The sequence below is a fragment of the Coregonus lavaretus genome (genome assembly GCF_964263955.1).
Source record: "Coregonus lavaretus genome assembly, chromosome: 16".
NCBI classification, from domain to species: Eukaryota; Metazoa; Chordata; class Actinopteri; order Salmoniformes; family Salmonidae; genus Coregonus; species Coregonus lavaretus.
The window spans coordinates 21,359,119-21,386,919 of record NC_140003.1 but is presented as its reverse complement, the minus strand read 5'-3'; the positions used below and the strand labels follow the sequence as shown (position 1 = coordinate 21,386,919).

General features: G+C 43.0%; 1 protein-coding gene across 1 annotated transcript in view; it reads left to right on the top strand.

The window, feature by feature from the left end:
* LOC311143695 (NEDD8-conjugating enzyme UBE2F) overlaps positions 1–27,801 on the top strand; it is a 74,030-nt gene that overhangs the window by 40,675 nt on the left and 5,554 nt on the right. Inside the window, exons 8-9 of the mRNA XM_084179567.1 lie at positions 17,923–17,955; positions 18,592–18,654. Coding sequence (XP_084035693.1) covers positions 17,923–17,955; positions 18,592–18,654 — 96 coding nt within the window. The remainder of the gene's footprint in view (positions 1–17,922; positions 17,956–18,591; positions 18,655–27,801) is intronic.

Sequence of the window (27,801 nt, the reverse complement as noted above, 5' to 3'; positions counted from 1 at the left end):
GTTACTTTGGTCCCAGCTCTCTGCAGGTCATTCACTAGGTCCCCCCGTGTGGTTCTGGGATTGTTGCTCACCGTTCTTGTGATCATTTTGACCCCACGGGGTGAGATCTTGCGTGGAGCCCCAGATCGAGGGAGATTATCAGTGGTCTTGTATGTCTTCCATTTCCTAATAATTGCTCCCACAGTTGATTTCTTCAAACCAAGCTGCTTACCTATTGCAGATTCAGTCTTCCCAGCCTGGTGCAGGTCTACAATTTTGTTTCTGGTGTCCTTTGACAGCTCTTTGGTCTTGGCCATAGTGGAGTTTGGAGTGTGACTGTTTGAGGTTGTGGACAGGTGTCTTTTATACTGATAACAAGTTCAAACAGGTGCCATTAATACAGGTAATGAGTGGAGGACAGAGGAGCCTCTTAAAGAAGAAGTTACAGGTCTGTGAGAGCCAGAAATCTTGCTTGTTTGTAGGTGACCAAATACTTATTTTCCACCATAATTTGCAAATAAATTCATAAAAAATCCTACAATGTGATTTTCTGGATTTCTTTTTCTCAATTTGTCTGTCATAGTTGACGTGTACCTATGATGAAAATGACAGGCCTCATCTTTTTAAGTGGGAGAACTTGCACAATTGGTGGCTGACTAAATACTTTTTTCCCCACTGTACATGTGTAATGCAGTAGAATTGTAATGTTTTGCAACACTTACCACACGACATCTTCTTAATTTTTTTCTCACAGACCAAGCTATAAAAAAATAAAAAAGAGAGCCTTTACCATTTTGTAATACACTACCAGTCAAAACTTTGGACACACCTACTCATTCAAGGTTTTTTCTTTATTTTTACTATTTTTTTTTACATTGTAGAATAATAGTGAAGACATCAAAACTATGATGTAACACATGGAATCATATAGTAACCAAAAAAGTGTTAAACAAATCAAAATATATTTTAGATTTTAGATTCTTCAAATAGCCACCCTTTGCCTTGATGACAGCTTTGCACACTCTTGGTATTCTCTCAACCAGCTTCATGAGGTAGTCACCTGGAATGCATTTAAATTAACAGGTGGGCCTTCTTAAAAGTTCATTTGTGTAATTTATTTATTTCTTAATGCATTTGAGCCAATCAGTTGTGTTGTGATAAGGTAGGGGTGTATACAGAAGATAGCCCTATTTGGTAAAAGACCAAGTCCATATTATGTCAAGTACAGATCAAATAAGCAAAGAGAAACGACAGTCCATCATTAATTTAAGACATGAAGGTTAGACAATACCTAAGATACCAGATTCAGTCTTCCCAGCCTGGTGCAGGTCTACAATTTTGTTTCTGGTGTCCTTTGACAGCTCTTTGGTCTTGGCCATAGTGGAGTTTGGAGTGTGACTGTTTGAGGTTGTGGACAGGTGTCTTTTATACTGATAACAAGTTCAAACAGGTGCCATTAATACAGGTAACGAGTGGAGGACAGAGGAGCCTCTTAAAGAAGAAGTTACAGGTCTGTGAGAGCCAGAAATCTTGCTTGTTTGTAGGTGACCAAATACTTATTTTCCACCATAATTTGCAAATAAATTCATTAAAATCCTACAATGTGATTTTCTATAATTTCTTTCTCTCAATTTGTCTGTCATAGTTGACGTGTACCTATGATGAAAATTACAGGCCTCTCTCATCTTTTTAAGTGGGAGAACTTGCACAATTGGTGGCTGACTAAATACTTTTTTCCCCCACTGTATTTCTGCAGTCGCAAAGCTGTGGTGGTGTGAGAAAGGGTTTCACCCATATTGGTGTAAAAGGTCAGTTGGACTATGGACAGCTGGCAGTAAACTCCTATAGGACCTGACTTTAGGTAGTGATGTACATCTAGCAGCAGTACAGTAACTATTAGAGAGGATGAACTGGATGAGTAATAACTGTCAGTTCTGAGAAGATTGTAATCATTAGGCTTTAGGAGGTGGTGTCAGTCAGTCAGAAGGAGGAGGTGATTTAACAGTCAGTACCTAAAGTGATGGCGAGGGTTGGTTTCCTTGCCTGTTCAGGCGGTTTCTACTGGACACCTGTGATTTTGCGTGTCAGTTAGTGAGCCTAGTAATTGAGGTAATCTGCTGATGTACAAGGTCTGCTTTCCAAATGGCACCCTATTCCTTATGTAGTGCGCTACTTTTGACCAGGGCCCATAGCGCTCAAAAAGTACTTCAATATATAGGGAATAGGGTGCCATTGGGACATAACCTACTTACTATTGGCCGAGACCTGTTGCCGTGTCTGAATACCCATTCTTGTGTTCTAAATAGTAGGTGTTTTGGGTATGCGAAAATAGAGCTCGCTTTAGGCAATGAACAACTTCTCTGATAGAAAACAACCTATGTAGCATCGATATTAGTCAGAAACATTTATTCTACTGTCAAAAGGTACTACAAAGTGTAAATGGGATAATTTTCGTCACAAGGTCAGTCTCGTCCAAAACAGAGTTTTGTAAGTGAGTTCGTCATGACTTACTTGAGGGTTGGGTTTTGATTTCGACAATGCTCACTTGCCCACTAACACAGGATACACAGCTGCAGTGATTGCACTCTATCTGTCCTACCGCAGAACACACAGACAGTGAGACAGACTTCCCAGCAGCGGTTCGGACATACAGTGCCTTTAGAAAAGTATTCACACCCCTTTACTTTTTCCACATTTTGTTTTGTTACAGGCTGAATTTTAAATGGATCAAATTCAGATTTTTTTTGTCACTGTTTAATGGCTGTGATAGGAGAAAACTCAGGATGGATCAAAAACATTGTAGTTACTCCACAATACTAACATAATTGACAGAGTGAAAAGAAGGAAGCCTGTACAGAATTAAAAAATATTCCAAAACATGCATCCTGTTTGCAACAAGGCACTAAAGTAATACTGCAAAAAATGTGGCAAAGCAATTAACTTTTTGTCCTGAATACAAAGTGTTATGTTTATGGGCAAATCCAATCCAATACATTACTGAGTACCTCTCTCCATATTTTCAAGCGAAGTGGTGGCTGCATCATGTTATGTCTATCATTGTAACCGTTAAGGACTGGGGAGTTTTTCAGGATAAAAAAGAAACTAAATGGAGCTAAGCACAGGCAAAATCCTAGAGGAAAACGTGGTTGTCTGCCTTCCACCAGACTGGGAGATGAATTCACCTTTCAACAGGGCAATAACGCGATGTAAATTCGGTTTGCAAATTACATTGAAGTACTCTCAGCCAGCAAATGCTATTGGTGTGTCTGAGCCCTTAGCTGCCAGTAGCTGGCCCATAGGAACAAGCTCTCTATTAGCTACCAGTAGCTGGCCCATAGGAACAAGCTCTCTATTAGCTACCAGTAGCTGGCCCATAGGAACAAGCTCTCTATTAGCTACCAGTAGCTGGCCCATAGGAACAAGCTCTCTATTAGCTGCCAGTAGCTGGCCCATGGAACAAGCTCTCTATTAGCTGCCAGTAGCTGGCCCATAGGAACAAGCTCTCTATTAGCTACCAGCAGCTGGCCCATAGGAACCAGCTGTCTAGTAGCTACCAGTAGCTGGCCCATAGGAACAAGCTCTCTATTAGCTACCAGTATCTGGCCCATAGGAACAAGCTCTCTATTAGCTACCAGTAGCTGGCCCATAGGAACAAGCTCTCTATTAGCTACCAGTAGCTGGCCCGTAGGAACAAGCTCTCTATTAGCTACCAGTAGCTGGCCCGTAGGAACAAGCTCTCTATTAGCTACCAGTAAGAGGATTCAGGAGGGCTCTGGATCAATGAGCTAGTCACTCCCTCAGCACCTAAGGTGTTAGCAGCTATAATAGATTTCGGTACATCTCATGCTCTCTCTCGCTCTCTCTCGCTCTCTCTCGCTCTCTCTCGCTCTCTCTCGCTCTGTGTCTTTCTCACACGGTACATATTAGACCAAGATGAGAAGCAACTATCCCAGTCCTTCTGTTCCCAAACTCCTACTCTACTAAATCATACGAGTCTATTGAAATGCTAGGAAAGTTTCATCTGTGCATATATTGTTGCGAGTCTCTGACAATGTTGTGTTGATTTAGATTTAACCCCTCAAAATATCACGGCACAAAATATCAGTGAGACTGGGCAAGTGTGATCACCCTGTGAGATTAGCTAGATGAAAATAACAGGGATGCATTGCTTGCTCCTTTCAAATCTTACATTTTTCAGGTTCAGCCCCCCTCAAGATTTGGCTCAAAATATCCAAGCACAAAATGTCACAGCGAGACTGGACGAGTGTAATCACCCTCTGAGATTAGCTAGATGAAAATACAAGAAACACAATGCATGCACCTTTCAAATCGTACATTTTCTCCTTTCAAATCATAAATCTTCAATGTGACAAATAGCTCTTCAGACCATGTCACCCCAAAGTCGCACAACACACTAAATACAGTGCATTCGGAAAGTATTCAGACCCCTTGACTTTTTCCACATTTTGTTACTTTACAGCCTTATTCTAAAATGGATTAAATAAATGTTCTTTCTCATCAAACTACACACAATACCCCATAATGACGAAGCGAAAACATTTTATTTTTTTTTGCACGTAAAAAATAACAATAAAAACTGAAATACTTTATTTACATAAGTATTCAGACCCTTTGCTATGAGACTTTGAAATTGAGCTCAGGTGCATCCTGTTTCCATTGATCATCCTTGAGATGTTTCTTGATTGGACATGATTTGGAAAGGCACACACCAGTCTATATAAGGTCTTGCAGTTGACAGTGCATGTCAGAGCAAAAACCAAGCCATGAGGTCGAAGGAATTGTCCGTAGATCTCAGAGACAAGATTGTGTCGAGGCACAGATCTGGGGAAGGGTACCAAAACATTTCTGCAGCATTGAAGGTCCCCAGGAACACAGTGGCCTCCATCATTCTTAAATGGAAGTTTGTAATCACCAAGACTCTTCCTAGAGCTGGCCGCCCAGCCAAACTGAGGAACCGGGGGATAAGGGTTTTGGTCAGGGAGGTGACCAAGAACCTGACGGTCACTCTGACAGAGCTCCAGAGTTCCTCTGTGGAGATGGGAGAACCTTCCAGAAGGACAACCATCTCTGCAGCACTCCACCCATCAGTCCTTTATGGTAGTGGCCAGACGGAAGCCACTCCTCAGTAAAAGGCACATGACAGCCCGGTTGGAGTTTGCCAAAAGGCACCTAAAGGACTCTCAGACCATGAAAAACAAGATTCTTTGTTCTGATGAAACCAAGATTGAACTCTTTGGCCTGAATGCCAAGCATCACGTCTGGAGGAAACATGGCACCATCCCTACGGTGAAGCATGGTGGTGGCAGCATCATGCTGTGGGGATGTTTTTCAGCGGCAGGGACTGGGAGACTAGTCAGGATCGAGGGAAAGATGATCGGAGCAATGTACAGAGAGCTCCTTGATGAAAACCTGCTCCAGAGCGCTCAGGACCTCAGACGAAGGTTCACCTTCCAACAGGATAACGACCCTAAGCACACAGTCAAGACATCGCAGGAGTGGCTTTGGGACAAGTCTCTGAATGTCCTTGAGTGGCCCAGCCAGAGCCCGGACTTGAACCTGATCGAACATCTCTGGAGAGACCTGAAAATAGCTGTGCAGCGATGCTCCCCATCCAACCTGACAGAGCTTGAGAGGATCTGCAGAGAAGAATGGGAGAAGCTCCCCAAATACAGGTGTGCCAAGCTTGTAGCATCATACCCAAGAAGACTCGAGGCTGTAGTCGCTGCCAAAGGTGCTTCAATAAAGTAGAGTAAAGGTTCTGAATACTTATGTAAATGTATTTTTTTTTTTTTTACATTTGAAAGCATTTCTAAAACCTGCTTTTGCTTTGTCATTATGGGGTATTGTGTGTAGATTGATGACAATTTAATCCATTTTAGAATAAGGCTGTAACGTCACAACATTTTGAAAAAGTCTAGGGGTCTGAATACTTTTTGAATGCACTATCTTCTGCTCCATTCAAATCTTTAACTCCACTGTTCCGAAAGGCTTCTCATCCAATTGACCCCTCGGTCTGTACAACCTTGAGCTGGAGTGAGCAAAACAAAAGAGACTATCATTCAATCATCAGGCGGTGACCATGGCCAATCAGTTGATTGAATCAGTGGAGAGAATAACTCCAGCCTCTGAAAGTCTTCTCTCAAACACAAGGCTATCAACAGAGTTATCTGTTTTTGTATCCTGGAGACATAAGGATGTCTGGACTTCCTCTCCTCTGCCCTCTTCCACTCTCCTGTCCTCTCCCTTACATTTCTCTGTCCTGTCTTCCTTCTGTGACAAACCGTACAGGCCAAAACATTAATCATTTTGGCACTATGCCATTTTCATTTTTTTCCCTTAAATGTCTGATCAGAGGAATGTAAAAGAACCTTCGATTGCCTTTGATTATCAAATGAACATCACATAAAAGCACACTGAGCTAGCTTTAAGGTAGTGTCTTAAAGTAACTGTCCAGTGTTTCTAGATTTCTGTGAAATATGACCTATAATTACCTACAATATGAGTGAAATAGTTTTCCTTCCCAAAAATGGTTGTTAAGTATGTTAAAAAGCAGCTTTTCTGTGTTAGAATGGTGTGGGCGTCCAACAACAGAATGTAAAATATATTCATGCGAGTAGACTTCTGATTGGCCAGCTCATCCTCTAGACTGCTGATTGGCCAGCTCATCCTCATCAGGAGTATGACATCATACTATGAGGAAATAGTTTTGAAATGCAAGTTTGAGCTGGGGTTTTTGAAGTGTTTTATTTCTCCAATTTATGCTTTGGACACATGAGTATAGGACGAGTCAACAACATTATTTGGGTATGAGTTAACAGAATATACCATTTTAAAAGTGAGATTTTCACTGGACAGTTACTTTAAGGCAGAGCTCAAATATTTCTTAAACCTGTTCCCAGGCTGTACTCTGCAGACCCCAGTTTCTACCCTTGCACAATTACAGACAGACAAATGGGTGTGAACATTTAAACAAAATTGGGATCATTAACTTTTAGAAAAAATCCCTAACCAATGTTTTTATCGTTAACAGTTATAATAATGGCAGAGAGTGAGACAGGGAAGTGACAGCAGTGAAGTCCTGTATGGCAATACTTAATTGAAAAGGTGGTGAAATGCATACTTTGCGAGGTGGAATTGAGCTACAGTGGCAGCTTAACCATCTAAAACGGAGGCACTGTGGGACCCAAACCATTGTTGGCAGCAGTGCAGGCCCCCAACAACAGACGTTAGACAGACTCTTCACACAAAAGAAGTGCGATAAGGGACGGCGTGAGAAAATCACAGCGCTGATTACAGAAATGATTGCAGTTTATATGCCGCCATTGTCAATGGTAGAGGATGTCGGCTTCAATACCCTGATGGAATACCTAGAACCAGACTACAAGATGCTACGTGATGGCCTGGATGGAGAAATTGTACAATGATTGCTCTGCAAGTACAAAGTGTGAGCTCTCAAACACCATACATGGCATTAATAACAGATTGTTGGACGTCTATGAACACAATGTCATACATCACTTCAATGAGCCATTTCATCGATGAGAAGTGGGACATGAAGTCCCATGTACTGACCACTGAGAACATGGAGGAGAGGTAGCAGATAACCCAAAAGCATCATTTACTACCATCGTTGCTGAGTGGGTGGGGGACAGCAGTAAGGTGAGCGCCGTCTGGGAGCCATGACTGCGGTAGATTGAACTGCATTGCCCCCTAGCGGTCATACTCAGGACCATATCTGCATTGTGAATTCATTATGATTTTATCTTATCGTTTTAACCCCCTAACATCGATGTCCACACCCCCGCTGAAATCTAATTGGCATAATAAAAAAATCCCCATAACATTTTGTCAGTTTATGCTAGAGATCTGTTTTTTTGCATTAGATGCATCTCAATCCACCGCATCCGTCTATGTCGCGCTTCCGCATCTGCGGTGAAAGGTGACCGAGCTAGAGTGTTTTGTCAGACCATGAGACATCCCGAAAATCGGTCTTCTCACAAAAGCGTCCGAAACGGTTTGGACTACATAACTATTATGACCCCTCTATGGAAATAGGAGACTCTCACGAGCACAATGGTTATCTGATGTTCCATGTGGTGAATTTGTTATTCAATGTGTTTGTATGGGCTAATAGCAGTAAGGCCAAAGATATAATTGTTCATATACAGTACCAGTCAAAAGTTTGGACACACTTACTCATTCCAGGGTTTTTCTTAATTTTTACTCTTTTCTACATTGTAGAATAATAGTGAAGACATCAAACTATGAAATAACACATAACACATATATATAAAAGTGTTAAACAAATCAAAATCAGCGTTCAACACCATAGTGCCCTCAAAGCTCATCATTAAGCTAAGGACACTGGGACTAAACACCTCCCTCTGCAACTGGATCCTGGACTTCCTGACGGGCCGCCCCCAGGTGGTAAGGGTAGGTAACAACACATCTGCCACGCTGATCCTCAACAACACGGGGGCACCTCAGGGGTGCATGCTCAGTCCCCTCCTGTTCTCCCTGTTCACCCATGACTGCATGGCCAGGCACGACTCCAACACCATCATTAAGTTTGCCGATGACACAACAGTGGTAGGCCTGATCACCGACAACGATGAGACACCCTATAGAGAGGAGGTCAGTGACCTGGCCGTATGATGCCAGGATAACAACCTCTCCCTCAACGTGATCAAGACAAAGGAGATGATTGTGGACTACAGGGGGAAAAATAGTATTGAGAACGCCCCCATTCTCGTCGACGGGGCTGTAGTGGAACAGGTTGAGAGCTTCAAGTTCCTTGGTGTCCACATCACCAACAAACGATCATTGTCCAAACACACCAAGACAGTCGTGAAGAGGGCACGACAAAGCCTATTCCCCCTCAGGAGACTGAAAAGATTTGGCATGGGTCCTCAGATCCTCAAAACGTTATACAGCTGCACCATCGAGAGCATCCTGACTGGTTGCATCACTTCCTGGTATGGCAACTGCTCGGCCTCCGACCGCAAGGCACTACAGAGGGTAGTGCGTACGGCCCAGTACATCACTGGGGCCAAGCTTCCTGCCATCCAGGACCTCTATACCAGGCGGTGTCAGAGGAAGGCCCTAAAAATTGTCAAAGACTCCAGCCACCCTAGTCATAGACTGTTCTCTCTGCTATCGCACGGCAAGCAGTCCCGGAGCGCCAAGTCTAGGTCCAAAATGCTTCTTAACAGCTTCTACCCCCAAGCCATAAGACTCCTGAACAGCTAATCATGGCTACCCAGACTATTTGCGTTGTCCCCCCACCCCCTCTTTTACGCTGCTGCTACTCTCTGTTTATCTATGCATAGTCACTTTAACTCTACCCACATGTACGTATTACCTCAATTACCTCAACTAACCTGTACTGGTACCCCCTTTATATAGCCTCCCTACTGTTATTTTATTTTACTGCTGCTCTTTAATTATTTTAATTATTTTTTACTTATCAATTTTTTACTTAACACTTATTTCTCTTAACTGCAATGTTGGTTAAGGGCTTGTAAGTAAGCATTTCACTCTTGGCATTCTCTCAACCAGCTTCATGAGGTAGTCACCTGGAATGCATTTCAATTAACAGGTGTGCCTTTGTGGGATTTCTTTCCTTCTTAATGTGTTTGAGCCAATCAGTTGTGTTGTGACAAGGTAGGGGTGGTATACAGAAGATAGCCCTATTTGGTAAAAGACCAAGTCCATATAATGGCAAGAACAGCTTAAATAAGCAAAGAGAAATGAGAGTCCATCATTACTTTAAGACATGAAGGTCAGTCAATACGGACATTTTCAAGAACTTTGAAAGTTTCTTCAAGTGCAGTCGCAAAAACCATCAAGCGCTATGATGAAACTAGCTCTCATGATGACCGCCACAGGAAAGAAAGACCCAGAGTTACCTCTGCTGCAGAGGATAAGTTAATTAGAGTTACCAGCATCAGAAATTGCAGCCCAAATAAATGCTTCACAGAGTTCAAGTAACAGACACATCTCAACATCAACTGTTCAGAGGAGACTGTGTGAATCAGGCCTTCATGGACGAATTGCTACAATGAAACCACTACTAAAGGACACCAATAATAAGAATAAACTTGCTTGGGCCAAGAAACACGAGCGATGGACATTAGACCGGTGGAAATCTGTCCTTTGGTCTGGAGTCCAAATTTGAGATTTTTGGTTCCAACCGCAGTGTCTTTGTGAGACGCAGAGTAGGTGAACGGATGATCTCCGCATGTGTATTTCCCACCATAAAGCATGGAGGAGGAGGTGTGATTGTGTGGGGGTGCTTTGCTGGTGACACTGTCAGTGATTTTATTTAGAATTCAAGGCACACTTAACCAGCATGGCTACCAAAGCATTCTGCATTGATACGCCATCCCATCTGGTTTGTGCTTAGTGGGACTATCATTTGTTTTTCAACAGGACAATGACCCAACACACCTCCAGGCTGCGTAAGGGTGATTCTACCAAGAAGGAGAATGATGGAGTGCTTCATCAGATGACCTGGCCTCCACAATCCCCCGATCTCAACCAAATTGAGATGGTTTGGGATGATTCGGACCGCAGAGTGAAGGAAAAGCAGCCAACAAGTGCTCAGCATATGTGGGAACTCCTTCAAGACTGTTGGAAAAGCATTCCAGGTGAAGCTGGTTAGAGAATGCCTAGAGTGTGCAAAGCTGTCATCAAGGCAAAGGGTGGCTATTTGAAGAATCTCAAATATAAAATATAATTTGATTTGTTTAACACTTTTTTGGTTACTACATGATTCCATATGTGTTATTTCATAGTTTTGATGTCTTCACTATTATTCTACAATGTAGAAAATAGTAAAAATAAAGAGAAACCCTTGAATGAGTAGGTGTTCTAAAACTTTTGACCGTTAGTGTGTGTGTGTGTGTGTGTGTGTGTGTGTGTGTGTGTGTGTGTGTGTGTGTGTGTGTGTGTGTGTGTGTGTGTGTGTGTGTGTGTGTGTGTGTGTGTGTGTGTGTGTGTGTGTGTGTGTGTGTGTGTGTGTGTGTGTGTGTGTGTGTGTGTGTGTGTGTGTGTGTGTGTGTGTGTGTGTATGTATGTATGTATGTACGTACTGCTCAAAAAAATAAATGGAACACTAAAATAACACATCCTAGATCTGAATGAATGAAATAATCTTATTAAATACTTTTTTCTTTACTTAGTTGAATGTGCTGACAACAAAATCACACAAAAATTATCAATGGAAATCAAATGTATCAACCCATGGAGGTCTGGATTTGGAGTCACCCTCAAAATTAAAGTGGAAAACCACACTACAGGCTGATCCAACTTTGATGTAATGACCTTAAAACAAGTCAAAATGAGGCTCAGTAGTGTGTGTGGCCTCCACGTGCCTGTATGACCTCCCTACAACGCCTTGGCATGCTCCTGATGAGGTGCCGGATGGTCTCCTGAGGGATCTCCTCCCAGACCTGGACTAAAGCATCCGCCAACTCCTGGACAGTCTGTGGTGCAATGTGGCGTTGGTGGATGGAGAGAGACATGATGTCCCAGATGTGCTCAATTGGATTCAGGTCTGGGGAACGGGCGGGCCAGTCCATAGCATCAATGCCTTCCTCTTGCAGGAACTGCTGACACACTCCAGCCACATGAGGTCTAGCATTGTCTTGCATTAGGAGGAACCCAGGACCAACCGCACCAGCATATGGTCTCACAAGCGATCTGAGGATCTCATCTTGGTACCTAATGGCAGTCAGGCTACCTCTGGCGAGCACATGGAGGGCTGTGCGGCCCCCCAAAGAAATGCCACCCCACACCATGACTGACCCACCGCCAAACCGGTCATGCTGGAGGATGTTGCAGGCAGCAGAACGTTCTCCACGGCGTCTCCAGACTCTGTCACATGTGCTCAGTGTGAACCTGCTTTCATCTGTGAAGAGCACAGGGCGCCATTGGCGAATTTGCCAATCTTGGTGTTCTCTGGCAAATGCCAAACGTCCTGCACAGTGTTGTGCTGTAAGCACAACCCCCACCTGTGGACGTCGGGCCCTCATACCACCCTCATGGAGTCTGTTTCTGACCGTTTGAGCAGACACATGCACATTTGTGGCCTGCTGGAGGTCATTTTGCAGGGCTCTGGCAGTGCTCCTCCTGCTCCTCCTTGCACAAAGGCGGAGGTAGCAGTCCTGCTGCTGGGTTGTTGCCCTCCTACGGCCTCCTCCACGTCTCCTGATGTACTGGCCTGTCTCCTGGTAGCGCCTTCATGCTCTGGACACTACGCTAACAGACACAGCAAACCTTCTTGCCACAGCTCGCATTGATATGCCATCCTGGATGAGCTGCACTACCTGAGCCACTTGTGTGGGTTGTAGACTCCGTCTCATGCTACCACTAGAGTGAAAGCACCGCCAGCATTCAAAAGTGACCAAAACATCAGCCAGGAAGCATAGGAACTGAGAAGTGGTCTGTGGTCACCACCTGCAAAACCAGTCCTTTATTGGGGGTGTCTTGCTAATTGCCTATAATTTCCACCTGTTGTCTATTCCATTTGCACAACAGCATGTGAAATGTATTGTCAATCATTGTTGCTCCCTAAGTGGACAGTTTGATTTCACAGAAGTGTGATTGACTTGGAGTTACATTGTGTTGTTTAAGTGTTCCCTTTATTTTTTTGAGCAGTGTGTGTGTATATATATATATATATATATATATATATATATATATATATATATATATATATATATATATATATATATATATATATATATATATATTATTTTTTTACTTTAAGGGGTCTTAAAATTCAAAATCAAATAGCAAAATGATCGTTGGTATGACTTTCTTAAAACAATTCCATATAGCTTAGGAGAACCCCACACACTAATGACACTGTCTTGTTGGGTAGATGAATCCAAGCAAGTGTTGTTTTGGAACATCTGGGTTACCAGATTTTGTATAATAAAGCCCTCCGACTGTGTCTACATTCATTCATACAGTTCATCCTAACCCTAGCCTCATGTTCACTGTTAGAAGTTTATACCTCTAGTCCTTTTAAACTGTTGAGCTCCCAGCTATCTCCCTCTGTCCAGCACTTTTTCTTGCTCCTCTCTGCACCTCTCTCCCAGCCTCTCCCACTGTCCCCCACCAATCCATACAGTATGGATCACTGGTCCTCTCTCTGAACCTGTAGTCTGCTGTGAGATTTGACTTTGTTCTGTGATCCGGAACTCAAACGTCTAATGACAGGCGAGGGCCAGGTCAAATGTTCTCCACTGATTAATCCAGCCTACACACTGTAAAGAGAGTTGGGAGAGTGAGATAGGGACTTGATTGTGTTTGGGTGAGAGTTTACCCTTGACCTCCACCTTGTACTCCCCCTCATACATGTGCCAAGGAATGATGAGACATTTATTTCACTAGAGCGACATACACATTTTATCATGTAGTTGCGGTAGACCGAAGTAGTGTATATTGTTGTTACTTTACAGTCCTACCAGGTTGCTTTAAATGAAGATCAAACTAAATTTAGAAAAGAGCAGGTAAAAAACGGGACACTTTTTTGTATTGTAGAAGTTGGCCTGGGGCATTCTCTATGATAAGTGTGTTGTGTTGTGGAGAGGGTGACGCTGTCCCTACTTCACTGTCACCTCTCTCCTGTGCAGCACAGCTCCAACCCACACAGCTCCTGTCACCTCCTCGACCAGGCAGCTCTCTCTCACACACACACACATACAGGGCCTTCAGAAAGTATTCATACCCCTTGACTTATTCCACATTTTGTTGTGTTACAGCCTGAATTCAAAATGGATTAAATATTTTTTTAAATCTCACCTATCTACACACAATACCCCATAATGACAAAGTGAACACATGTTTTTAGACATTTTTGCAAATGTATTGAAAATGAAATACAGACATATCTCCGTTACGTAAGTATTTACACCCCGAGTCAGTACTTTGTAGAAGCACCTTTGGTAGAGATTACAGCTTTGAGTCGTTTTGGGTATGTCTGTATCAGCTTTGCACATCTGTATTTGGGAATTTTCTCCTGTTCTTCCATGCAGATTTTCTCAAGCTCTGTTAAATTAGATGGTAAGTGGCGGTGAACAGCAATCTACAAGTCTTTCCACAGATTTTCAATGGGATTCAAGTCTGGGTTTTGGCTGGGCCGCTCAAGGACTTTCTTATTATTGTTCTGAAGACATTCCAGCATTGTTTTGGCTGTATGCTTGGGGTCATTATCCTCTTGGAACGTAAATCTTGGTCCCAGTCTAAGGTCGTTTGTACTCTGAAGCAGGTTCTCATCAAGGATTTGCCTGTATTTGGCTCCATTCATTGTTACCTCTATCCTTACAAGTCTCTCAGTCCCTGCCACTGAAAAGCATCCCCATAGCATGATGCTGCCACCACCATGCTTCACGGTAGGGATTGTGTCCGACAGGTGATGAGCTGTGCCTGTTTTTTTTCCAGACATAGCGCTTTGCATTTAGGCCAAAGAGTTCAATTTTTGTCTAATCAGACCACAGAATATTTTGCCTTATGCTCTGTCTTAGGCGTGCCTTTTTGCAAACTCCAGGTGTGCTGTCATGTGCCTTTTTCTCAGGAGTGGCTTCCGTCTGGCCACTCTCCCATAAAGCTCAGATTGGTAAAGGGCTGTAGAAACTGTTGTCCTTTCGGGCAGTTTCTCCCATCTCAGCCAAGGAACTCTGTAGTTCTGTCAGAGTGGTCATTGGTTCTCTTGATTACCTTCCTGACCAAGGTCCTTCTTGCTCGGTTGCTCAGTTTGGTTGGACGGCCAGCTCTAGGCAGAGTCTGGGTAGTTCCATATTTTTTAAATTCCCAAATGATTGAGACCACTGTGCTCTTGGAAACTTTCAACACTCTAGAAATTGTTTTATACCCTTCCTCAGATATATGCCTCATCACAATTCTATCTCGGATATCTACGGACAGTTCCTTGGACATCATGGTATGGTTTCTGGTCCTCATGAGAGCCAGTTTCATCATAGCGCTTGATGGTTTTTGCGACTGCACTTGAAGAAACGTTCAAAGTTCTTGAACATTTCCGTATTGACTGACCTTCATGTCTTAAAGTAATGATGGACTGTTGTTTCTCTGCTTATTTGAGCTGTTCTTGCCATAATATGGACTTGGTCTTTTACCAAATAGGGCTATCTTCTGTATACCCCCTCTACCTTGTGACAACATAACTGATTGGCTCAAATGCATTAAGGAGGAAATAAATTCCACAAATTAACTTTTAACAAGGCACACCTGTTAATTGAAATGCATTCCAGGTCACTACCTCATTAAACTGGTTGATAGAATGCCAAGAGTGTGCAAAGCTGTCATAAAGGCAAAGGGTGGCTATTTGAAGAATCTGAAATATAAAATATATTTGCATTTGTTACTACATGATTGCATGTGTTATTTCATAGTTTTGATGTCTTCACTATTTTGGTAAAATGGTAAAAATAAAGAAAAACCCTGGAATGAGTAGGTGTGTCCATACTTTTGACTGGTAGATATTAGATATTTCTCTATTTCATTTTCAATACATTTGCAAACATTTCTAAAAACATATTATTAGTTTCTCGTTATTGGGTATTGTGTGTAGATGGTTGAGAAAAAAATATATGTTATCCATTTTGAATTCAAGCTGTAACATAACAAAATGTGGAATAAGTCAAGGGGTGTGAATACTTTCTGAAGGCACACACACACAGTCAGGCGCACAACATCTGTGCAAATAGATATAGACACACACTTTTAGATGTTTAGCTATTTATTTTACACACACTCTCTCTCTCACTCACACACACACACACTAACACACACTAACACACAGTGCTTGACTCATTTTGAAGCGGCATCCTGCCTGACAAAAGAGAAGAGTTTTTCATAATTTGTCTATCCATCGTATTCACCACCAACACTTACTTACATGTTCTCATTTCTCTTTCATAACCTCAGTTCTTCCTCCTCCACACTTTCTCCCACTGTCTCACATGGTCTACTACTCACTCAAAAATAGACTCCTTTAGCTTATGCAAGTGGTTAGGTTATCCTTATTGCTTTGTTAGTGCTCTTTGGTAGTTGCAGTCAGATCTGATCCATATCTCTACATATAGTATCCAGAACTCCAGGCCCCCTTGAACCAGTGGAGAGTCCATATTCCTAAACTGAGTAGTATAGGAAGGCTAAGTGCAATCACAAGCAAGGGAAGGCTTGGAACATCTAGTTGACGGGGTAGGCCGTCATTGTAAATAAGAATTTGTTCTTAACTGACTTGCCTAGTTAAATAAAGGTAAAATAAAAATACAATAAATATAGTTGTTGGATAAGTCCCATAGCCCTCAACTGTGTGGTCTTATGGAGCCTTTTGTGGGTTAGTTTCCCTGTAGGATATCACCTTAGAAATGTCAAGGATAGAGAAAGCGCAACGACTGGTGACTGTCTTCCTATTTGTTAATATGCGTTCTCTTATTCATCATTCAAAACGGATACGGTAGGCCACTAATTCATCAAGCTGTGGGTCCTGCATTAGAATCAAATCCGACCTTGGTAAGGAATGTAAACATCAGGCTAATTATGCACAGTGGTATTTTCAAGGTCAAGAGCTGGACCTTGTTAGAGAAATATCCCAAATGGGGATCAACAGTATGGAGAGATAAGATCATTAAAACAGAGAGCAGGTCCTGTAGAGAAAGGTATTGACTATATTTAATTTAAATGCAAATCCACCAACTGTCAATCATGGCCTCTGACAGCACTGCAGTTTGCATCACAGCCCAGGAAAATATTAGTTGTTCTTTTCATTCCATGTGCGTTTTATTTCTTCCCTGGCACTCAATTGTCTTCTGCTCTTTGATGGGACCACCCTTTGTTTTATAATGAAATAGCAAAGTGATAAGAGCAAATTGGGCCCATCACCTGTTTTCTGCGAGGCATATATCTGCATTTCGATGTGTAGCTACTACCATTAGAAAGCCCCATCAGGGAAAGTATCCATTAACTGTAATGTTTCCTTGTTCTAATGAGCCCCTCATCCTCATCCTCCCCTTCAGTGCATTGAATGTCTTTGATTTAACCCCATCACTCCCTGAGGAGTGTACTCAATTTAACTGAGTGTTCTTGATTAAACCCTATGACTCCCTAAGGAGTACACTATATATTGGCCCTATAATTCCCTGAGGAGTGTCCATATTTTAACCCTGTTACTCAAACAAGACAAATAAGAATGAAACTGGACAGGGCTTTGGATCATTATTTTCCTCATCCAGCTCAGCTCATAGCCAACTGACAACTAAATAGAAAACAAAAACATGTTTTATTTTCCCCTCTTCAGTTTGGTTATTTCCATAATGTGTCAATACGTATTAAACCTCCATGTGTGACAAGTCTATGACATTATCATTTGGCAGGGGAATAGAGTTGAATGTCCACACTGACGTCCTCGAAGTGAAGCTAGAATACATTAATACATTAAGCTATTATGGAAGGGTAATTGTTTACACGTCGCCCGTTGGCATCTCATAATGGTTTATGATTCATGAATTAACACACCCTTTGCCGAGACTGAGACGCTCAATTAAAAGAGCCAGTTTCCTCTTTTAATGTCCTCAAAATATACATGTTAATGATACCCATCATACCCTTCTTCACAGTGTTTGATCATCAAGGATATTTGCCTAATACGTTTCCCAGAGGCAATCCACTTGCATAATCAGAAAGGTTCCGTCTTCGTTAGATACAATGGAACTGGTTAGATGATAGAATTCCATGCTTTTATCTAATTGGGGCATTCAACGATTTTGTTTGTGTTAATTTGTTGGCTCAAAAATGCTCACTGATTGGCCTGGTTATTACTGGCTAGTTTTTTAATATGATGTTCTATGGATGTCTGCTGAATGTTTTGTCTGTTGCGTCTGTGTCTTTCAGGATGTAGTCTGGGGATTGAACTCCTTGTTTACCGTAAGTACCTTTTTAATCAAAACCATTTGACATCTGTTAAAATGTGTTTCTATGCTTATCATGACTACAACAGGTAGACTGAGTTGTTACCGTAAAGCCTATCTCTTTTATTTATAAAACCAAACAAACCTGTTTCCGAGCAATTCCCCAAACATTTTCTGTAAACATTGAGGAGAAAGCAGGTAGGTAAGGAGAATGAGCGTGTTAAGTGTTCCTGTAAGTGACTGTTGTTGCTTGGTTGATTGGGTTGATAGCATCTCTTTCGCTCCTCTCCTGGCTGCTTCCCACAGTGATGATGCAGCCTGATGCTCAGTCATGCCCTGAGGCTTAGCTCTTAATCAGGAAGTGAGGCGCTCTCCACACAGGCCTAGCCGCCATTTTATCTCCCTAATAACACATCCTGCCTCGCCATCCCTACGGCAACCGGCTAATTACACTACTTTGTTTGTCTTTTAACTTAAATCCAGGGTGACATTGCATACTGCCAGTGGCTGTTAGTATCAGACAACAACAACAACATGTAATAGTCTGGCAAATGTTGTTTTCATCAGGGTTAGCTGGTTTTAGTTTATCTGAATCAGTTTTTAGTAAACTTTCGCTGACTCGAGCTCACTCTCTCTCTTTCATTTCATTCAGGATCTACTGAACTTCGATGACCCGTTGAACATCGACGCGGCCGAGCATCATCTGCGCGATAAGGTAACAACACCAACCAGCCCACCTGGAGGGAGGTCATCTTCCCTATGTCCTGTCCATGACCTTACATGGGCAGCAGTAAGTAGGACGTGTTTAGAAGGTCTGAAAGCTCTAGAAGTGGAATGTGGGGCTGTTCTGTAGAACTCACTCATGAACACTTGACTGTGAGTGGGTCAAACAGATCATTCAGAACCACTGGGTACTGTGCTGTAGTTTATGTCTCACTGTGTGTGTCTAAGTAGTGCACTATATAGAGAATAGGGTGCCATTTGTGATGCACGTTATGTCTCATTCTGCCTGGGCTATCCATGCCCGGCAGGAGACAGACCTGTCTGGGACCTCTCACACTCTCTCCCAAGTGGAACTCGGCTGGGGCTCGCAGTACTCCCCAGTCCCCAGACAGACAGTGTGTGCTGCAGAGAGTAAGAGCAGCTTAGTATGTCAACAGCAGGGCTGTGGTTTACAGTTAAGATCATGCCTGATGCCTCGCTACTGTTTGCCACTCACAGCGGGTCAATATGAGCATAGTCTTCATCACACTCTCTCCGTCTGTGTAGAGTGGAGACTGCCTGGCTTTGACAGGGTCACTCTGGTTGGTTTCACACACCAACACCCCAAGCCCCGTCCAAAAACCCAGACTGGGCTAGCGGAACATAAACTAGAGGAAAAGAGGCCAGAGAAAGTAAGTGAAGGAAGGAAGGAACAGGCCAAAATAATGTCCGGAGCAATGTTCCCTCTAACATGCTGACTACACCGGGCACGCGCATGTTGATTTTGTCCATCTACACCAGACGCGATCAGGACACACAGGTTGAAATATCAAAACGAACTCTGGACCAACTATATTAATTTGGAGACAGGTCAAAACACATAAAACATTCATGGACATTTAACTAGCTAGTTTGCTGTTGCTAGCTTATTTGTCCTGGGATATACAGTGAGGGAAAAAAGTATTTGATCCCCTGCTGATTTTGTACGTTTGCCCACTGACAAAGACATGAGCAGTCTATAATTTAATGGTAGGTTTATTTGAACAGTGAGAGACAGAATAACAACAACAAAATCCAGAAAAATGCATGTCAAAAATGTTATAAATTGATTTGCATTTTAATGAGGGAAATAAGTATTTGACCCCTCTGCAAAACATGACTTAGTACTTGGTGGCAAAACCCTTGTTGGCAATCACAGAGGTCAGATGTTTCTTGTAGTTGGCCACCAGGTTTGCACACATCTCAGGAGGGATTTTGTCCCACTCCTCTTTGCAGATCTTCTCCAAGTCATTAAGGTTTCGAGGCTGACGTTTGGCAACTCGAACCTTCAGCTCCCTCCACAGATTTTCTATGTGATTAAGGTCTGGAGACTGGCTAGGCCACTCCAGGACCTTAATGTGCTTCTTCTTGAGCCACTCCTTTGTTGCCTTGGCCGTGTGTTTTGGGTCATTGTCATGCTGGAATACCCATCCACGACCCATTTTCAATGCCCTGGCTGAGGGAAGGAGGTTCTCACCCAAGATTTGACGGTACATGGCCCCGTCCATCGTCCCTTTGATGCGGTGAAGTTGTCCTGTCCCCTTAGCAGAAAAACACCCCCAAAGCATAAAGTTTCCACCTCCATGTTTGACGGTGGGGATGGGGTTCTTGGGGTCATAGGCAGCATTCCTCCTCCTCCAAACACGGCGAGTTGAGTTGATGGCAAAGAGCTCCATTTTGGTCTCTTCTGACCACAACACTTTCACCCAGTTCTCCTCTGAATCATTCAGATGTTCATTGGCAAACTTCAGACGGGCCTGTATATGTGCTTTCTTGAGCAGGGGGACCTTGCGGGCGCTGCAGGATTTCAGTCCTTCATGGCGTAGTGTGTTACCAATTGTTTTCTTGGTGACTATGGTCCCAGCTGCCTTGAGATCATTGACAAGATCCTCCCGTGTAGTTCTGGGCTGATTCCTCACCATTCTCATGATCATTGCCACTCCACGAGGTGAGGTCTTGCATGGAGTCCCAGGCCGAGGGAGATTTTGTGTTTCTTCCATTTGCGAATAATCTCACCAACTGTTGTCACCTTCTCACCAAGCTGCTTGGCGATGGTTTTGTAGCCCATTCCAGCCTTGTGTAGGTCTACAATCTTGTCCATGACATCCTTGGAGAGCTCTTTGGTCTTGGCCATGGTGGAGAGTTTGGAATCTGATTGATTGATTGATTGCTTCTGTGGACAGGTGTCTTTTATACAGGTAACAAACTGAGATTAGGAGCACTCCTAATCTCAGCTCGTTACCTGTACAAAAGACACCTGGGAGCCAGAAATCTTTCTGATTGAGAGGGGGTCAAATACTTATTTCCCTCATTAAAATGCAAAAATGTTGGTCCGATAGCCGATGCTCCGGTGCCATTTGCCGGACGGTAGCAGAGTGAACTGTCTATGGCTTGTTTGGCTGGAGACAATTTTTCGGGCCTTCCTTTGACACCACCTGATATAGAGGTCCTGGATGGCAGTGAGCTCGTCCCCATGTACTGGGCTCTCCGCACCACCCTCTCTAGCACTTTGCGGTCAAGGGCGGTGCATTTGCCATACCAAGCAGTGATGCAGCCAGTCAAGATGCTCTCAATGGTGCAGCTGTAGAACTTCTTTTGAGGATCCGAGGGCCGTTGACAAATCTTTTCAGTCTCCTGATGGGGAAGAGGCACTGTCATTCCCTCTTCACGACTATGCGGGTGTGTGCAGACCATGTTAAGTTCTTAGTGATGTGGATGCCAAGGAAATTAAAGCATTTTTCCTATTTTGTTGCCTTACAACCTGGATTTTTAGGGGGGTTGTATCATTTGATTTACACAACATGCCTACCACTTTGAAGATGCAAAATATTTTTTTTTGTGAAAGAAAGCTGAACTTGAGCGTGCATAACTATTCACCCCCCCCCCAAAGTCAATACTTTGTAGAGCCACCTTTTGCCGCAATTACAGCTGCAAGTCTCTATAAGCTTGGCACATCTAGCCACTGGGATTTTTGCCCATTCTTCAAGGCAAAACTGCTCCAGCTCCTTCAAGTTGGATGGGTTCCACTGGTGTACAGCAATCTTTAAGTCATACCACAGATTCTCAATTGGATTGAGGTCTGTGCTTTGACTAGGCCATTCCAAGACATTTAAATGTTTCCCCTTAAACCACTCAAGTGTTTCTTTAGCAGTATTCTTAGGGTCATTGTCCTGCTGGAAGGTGAACCTCTGTCCCAGTCTCAAATCTCTGGAAGACTGAAACAGGTTTCCCTCAAGAATTTCCCTGTATTTAGCGTCATCCATCATTCCTTCAATTCTGACCAGTTTCCCAATCCCTGCCGATGGAAAAACATCCCCACAGCATGATGCTGCCACCACCATGCTTCACTGTGGGGATGGTGTTCTCGGGGTGATGAGGTGTTGGGTTTGTGCCAGACATAGCGTTTTCCTTGATGGCCAAAAAGCTCAATTTTAGTCTCATCTAACAAGAGTACCTTCTTCCATCTGTTTGGGGAGTCTCACACATGGCTTTTGGCGAACACCAAACGTGTTTGCTTATTTCTTTCTTTAAGCAATGGCTTTTTTCTGGCCACTCTTCCGTAAAGCCCAGCTCTGTGGAGTGTACGGCTTAAAGTAGTCCATTGGACAGATACTCCAATCTCCGCTGTGGAGCTTTGCAGCTCCTTCAGGGTTATCTTTGGTCTCTTTGTTTCCTCTCTGATTAATGCCCTCATTGCCTGGTCCGTGAGTTTTGGTGGGCGGCCCTCTCTTGGCGGGTTTGTTGTGGTGCCATGTTCTTTCCGTTTTTTAATAATGGATTTAAATGGTGCTCCATAGGATGTTAAATTATTCTGATATTTTTTTTATAACCCAACCCTGATCTGTACTTCTCCACAACTTTGTCCCTGACCTGTTTAGAGAGCTCCTTGGTCTTCATGGTGCCGCTTGCTTGGTGGTGCCCCTTGCTTAGTGGTGTTGCAGACTCTGGCGCCTTTCAGAACAGGTGTATACAGTGAGGGGAAAAAAGTATTTGATCCCCTGCTGATTTTGTACGTTTGCCCACTGACAAAGGAATGATTAGTCTGTAATTTTAATGGTAGGTTTATTTGAACAGTGAGAGACAGAATAACAACAACAAAATTCAGAAAGAAACGCATGTCAAAAATGTTATAAATTGATTTGCATTTTAATGAGGGATATAAGTATTTGACCCCCTCTCAATCAGAAAGATTTCTGGCTCAAGGGTGTCTTTTATACAGGTAACGAGCTGAGATTAGGAGCACACTCTTAAAGGGAGTGCTCCTAATCTCAGTGTGTTACCTGTATAAAAGACACCTGTCCACAGAAGCAATCAATCAATCAGATTCCAAATTCTCCACCATGGCCAAGACCAAAGAGCTCTCCAAGGATGTCAGGGACAAGATTGTAGACCTACACAAGGCTGGAATGGGCTACAAGACCATCGCTAAGCAGCTTGGTGAGAAGATGACAACAGTTGGTGCGATTATTCGTAAATGGAAGAAACACAAAAGAACTGTCAATCTCCCTCGGCCTGGGGCTCCATGCAAGATCTCATCTCGTGGAGTGCAATGATCATGAGAACGGTGAGGAATCAGCACGGAACACGGGAGGATCTTGTCAATGATCTCAAGGCAGCTGGGACCATAGTCACCAAGAAAACAATTGGTAACACTCTATGCCGTGAAGGACTGCAATCCTGCAGCGCCCGCAAGGTCCCCCTGCTCAAGAAAGCACATATACAGGCCCGTCTGAAGTTTGCCAATGAACATCTGAATGATTCAGAGGAGAACTGGGTGAAAGTGTTGTGGTCAGATGAGACCAAAATTGAGCTCTTTGGCATCAACTCAACTCACCGTGTTTGGAGGAGGAGGATTGCTGCCTATGACCCCAAGAACACCATCCCCACCGTCAAACATGGAGGTGGAAACTTTATGCTTTGGGGGTGTTTTTCTGCTAAGGGGACAGGACAACTTCACTGCATCAAAGGGACGATGGACGGGGCCATGTACCGTCAAATCTTGGGTGAGAAGCTCCTTCCCTCAGCCAGGGTATTGAAAATGGGTCGTGGATGGGTATTCCAGCATGACAATGACCCAAAACACACGGCCAAGGCAACAAAGGAGTGGCTCAAGAAGAAGCACATTAAGGTCCTGGAGTGGCCTAGCCAGTCTCCAGACCTTAATCACATAGAAAATCTGTGGAGGGAGCTGAAGGTTCGAGTTGCCAAACGTCAGCCTCGAAACCTTAATGACTTGGAGAAGATCTGCAAAGAGGAGTGGGACAAAATCCGTGCTGATGTGTGCAAACCTGGTGGCCAACTACAAGAAACGTCTGACCTCTGTGATTGCCAACAAGGGTTTTGCCACCAAGTACTAAGTCATGTTTTGCAGAGGGGTCAAATAGTTATTTCCCTCATTAAAATGCAAATCAATTTATAACATTTTTGACATGCGTTTTTCTGGATTTTTTGTTGTTGTTATTCTGTCTCTCACTGTTCAAATAAAACGACCATTAAAATTATAGACTGATCATGTCTTTGTCAGTGGGCAAACGTACAAAATCAGCAGGGGATCAAATACTTTTTTCCCTCACTGTATAAACTGAGATCATGTGACACTTACAGTAGGGAGAACAAGTATTTGATACACTGCCGATTTTGCAGGTTTTCCTACTTACAAAGCATGTAGATGTCTGTAATTTTTATCATAGGTACACTTCAACTGTGAGAGACAGAATCTAAAACAAAAATCCAGAAAATCACATTGTATGATTTTTAAGTAATTAATTTGCATTTTATTGCATGACATAAGTATTTGATCACTTACCAACCAGTAAGAATTCCGTCTCTCACAGACCTGTTCGTTTTTCTTTAAGAAGCCCTCCTGTTCTCCACTCATTACCTGTATTAATTGCACCTGTTTGAACTTGTTACCTGTATAAAAGACACCTGTCCACACACTCAATCAAACAGACTCCAACCTCTCCACAATGGCCAAGACCAGAGAGCTGTGTAAGGACTTCAGGGATAAAATTGTAGACCTGCACAAGGCTGGGATGGGCTACAGGACAATAGGCAAGCAGCTTGGTGAGAAGGCAACAACTGTTGGCACAATTATTAGAACATGGAAGAAGTTCAAGATGACGGTCAATCACCCTCGGTCTGGGGCTCCATGCAAGATCTCACCTCATGGGGCATCAATGATCATGAGGAAGGTGAGGGATCAGCCCAGAACTACACGGCAGGACCTGGTCAATGACCTGAAGAGAGCTGGGACCACAGTCTCAAAGAAAACCATTAGTAACACACTACGTCATGGATTAAAATCCTACAGCGCACGCAAGGTCCCCCTGCTCAAGCCAGCGCATGTCCAGGCCCGTCTGAAGTTTGCCAATGACTATCTGGATGATCCAGAGGAGGAATGGGAGAAGGTCATGTGGTCTGATGAGACAAAAATATAGCTTTTTGGTCTAATCTCTACTCGCCGTGTTTGGAGGAAGAAGGATGAGTACAACCCCAAGAACACCATCCCAACCGTGAAGCATGGAGGTGGAAACATCATTCTTTGGGGATGCTTTTCTGCAAAGGGGACAGGACGACTGCACCGTATTGAGGGGAGGATGGATGGGGCCATGTATCGCGAGATCTTGGCCAACAACCTCCTTCCCTCAGTAAGAGCATTGAAGATGGGTCGTGGCTGGGTCTTCCAGCATGACAACGACCCGAAACACACAGCCAGGGCAACTAAGGAGTGGCTCTGTAAGAAGCATCTCAAGGTCCTGGAGTGGCCTAGCCAGTCTCCAGACCTGAACCCAATAGAAAATCTTTGGAGGGAGCTGAAAGTCCGTATTGCCCAGCGACAGCCCCGAAACCTGAAGGATCTGGAGAAGGTCTGTATGGAGGAGTGGGCCAAAATCCCTGCTGCAGTGTGTGCAAACCTGGTCAAGACCTACAGGAAACGTATGATCTCGGTAATTGCAAACAAAGGTTTCTGTACCAAATATTAAGTTCTGCTTTTCTGATGTATCAAATACTTATGTCATGCATTAAAATGCAAATTAATTACTTAAAAATCATACAATGTGATTTTCAAAAAATTACAGACCTTTATTTAACTAATTATGTGACTTCTGAAGGTAATTGGTTGCACCAGATCTTATTTAGGGGCATCATAGCAAAGGGGGTGAATGCATATGCACGCACCACTTTTCAGTTATTTATTTTTTAGACTTTTTTGAAACAAGTAATTAATAATTTGTCCATTACATGAAATCCAAATAAAAATCAATTTCAATTACAGGTTGTAATGCAACAAAATAGGAAAACACCAAGGGGGATGAATACTTTTGCAAGGCACTGTAAATGAGCATGTAATCACCATACTGATGCAGAGGTCCCCCTGCTGACTGACTCCCCCTTAGTCTCGTCCCAGGCAGCTCTGCCTCAAACTTGCTTGCTCTCTCTCTCTGAGAGGAAACTAGGGCTTTTAATAGTAACACAGTCATGTTGCAGCAGTGCAGATACCCCATCGCACAGTAGGAAAAACAACAGCCATCCAGTAAAATGGATCTGACCTCCTACTGAGAAACAGGCCCTGTTTCCAGCTTTATTGTTGGCTCAGCAACAACCGCAGAGAGAGTAGGCTTAAAGTGGAACTCCCCCAGTGCTTAATGCTCTCTGACTGCATTGTTATTCTATTGTCTATTCTATTCTACTGTCAGCTGGGGGGGGGGGGGGCGGGGGGCATACAGTTGTGCTGTGGGAGATGGAACATACCAGAACGGAGCAGGCTGAACCCACATGTGGCTGCCATTTGACTGTTGACCTGAAAACTAAAGAGATCGATGATTAGCCAGGCATGAAGTCTTTCGTGACCTTTATGTTATGTCTTTGTCACAAACACAAAGGTATATTGGACATGTCATTGTGGTATACGTACATACAGTGAGTTCCAAAAGTATTTGGACAGTGACACATTTTGTTGTTTTGGCTCTGTACTCCGGCACTTTGGATTTGAAATGATACAATATGAGGTTGAGGTGCAGCTTTAATTTGAGGGTATTTTCATCCATATCTGGTGAACCGTTTAGAAATTACAGCACTTTTTGTACATAGTCCCCCCATTTTAGGTGTTTCGGATTATGTTGTACCCAATGGTAAATAATGTAGTGTGTTATTTTGGAGTCACTTTTATTGTAAATAAGGAAAGGATATGTTTCTGAACACTCCTACATTAATGTGCACGCTACCAAGATTACGGATAATCATGAATGAATCGTGAATAATGGTGAGTGGGAAAGGCATAAATATCATACCCCCACAAAAATGCTAACCTCCCCTGTTATTGGTAATCGTAAAAGGTTACCATGTCTTGGGGGTATAATCTTTGTGCCTCTGTAAATTTCTCACTCATTATTCACGATTCATACAGGATTATCCGTAATAATGGTACCATCCACATTAATCTACAAGTGTTCAGATTGAAACATATTCTATTCTTATTTACAATAAAAGTGACTCCAAAATGGCACAATACATTATTTACCATTCATTTCAATTGGGCACAACATAATCTGAAATACAACCAAAACAAACTGCAAATGCATCCAACAAATGTGTAGAGTCACAAGCATGATGTACTCATTGTGTGCTAGGAATATTGGACCAAATACAAAACTTTACATTACTTTAATACACATACAGTGCATTCGGAAAGTATTCGGACCCCTTGACTTTTTCCACATTATGTTACATTACAGCCTTATTCTAAAATTGATTAAATTGTTTGATGAAAAAATTATCTACACACAATACCCCTTAATGACAAAGCGAAAACAAGTTTTTAGAATGTTTTGTTAATTTATTAAAAAATAAAAAAGAGAAATACCTTATTTACATAAGTATTCAGACCCTTTGCTATGAGACTCGAAATTGAGCTCAGGTGCATCCTGTTTCCATTTATCATCCTTGAGATGTTTCTACGACTTGATTGGAGTCCACCTGTGGTAGATTCAATTGATTGGACATGATTTGGGAAGGGGGAGCGGGAGCGGGGGGGGCGGCGGCTATGTAGAAAAAGTGCTGTATTTTCGATCCCGATGTGGATGAAAATACCCTTAAATTAAAGCTGACAATCTGCACT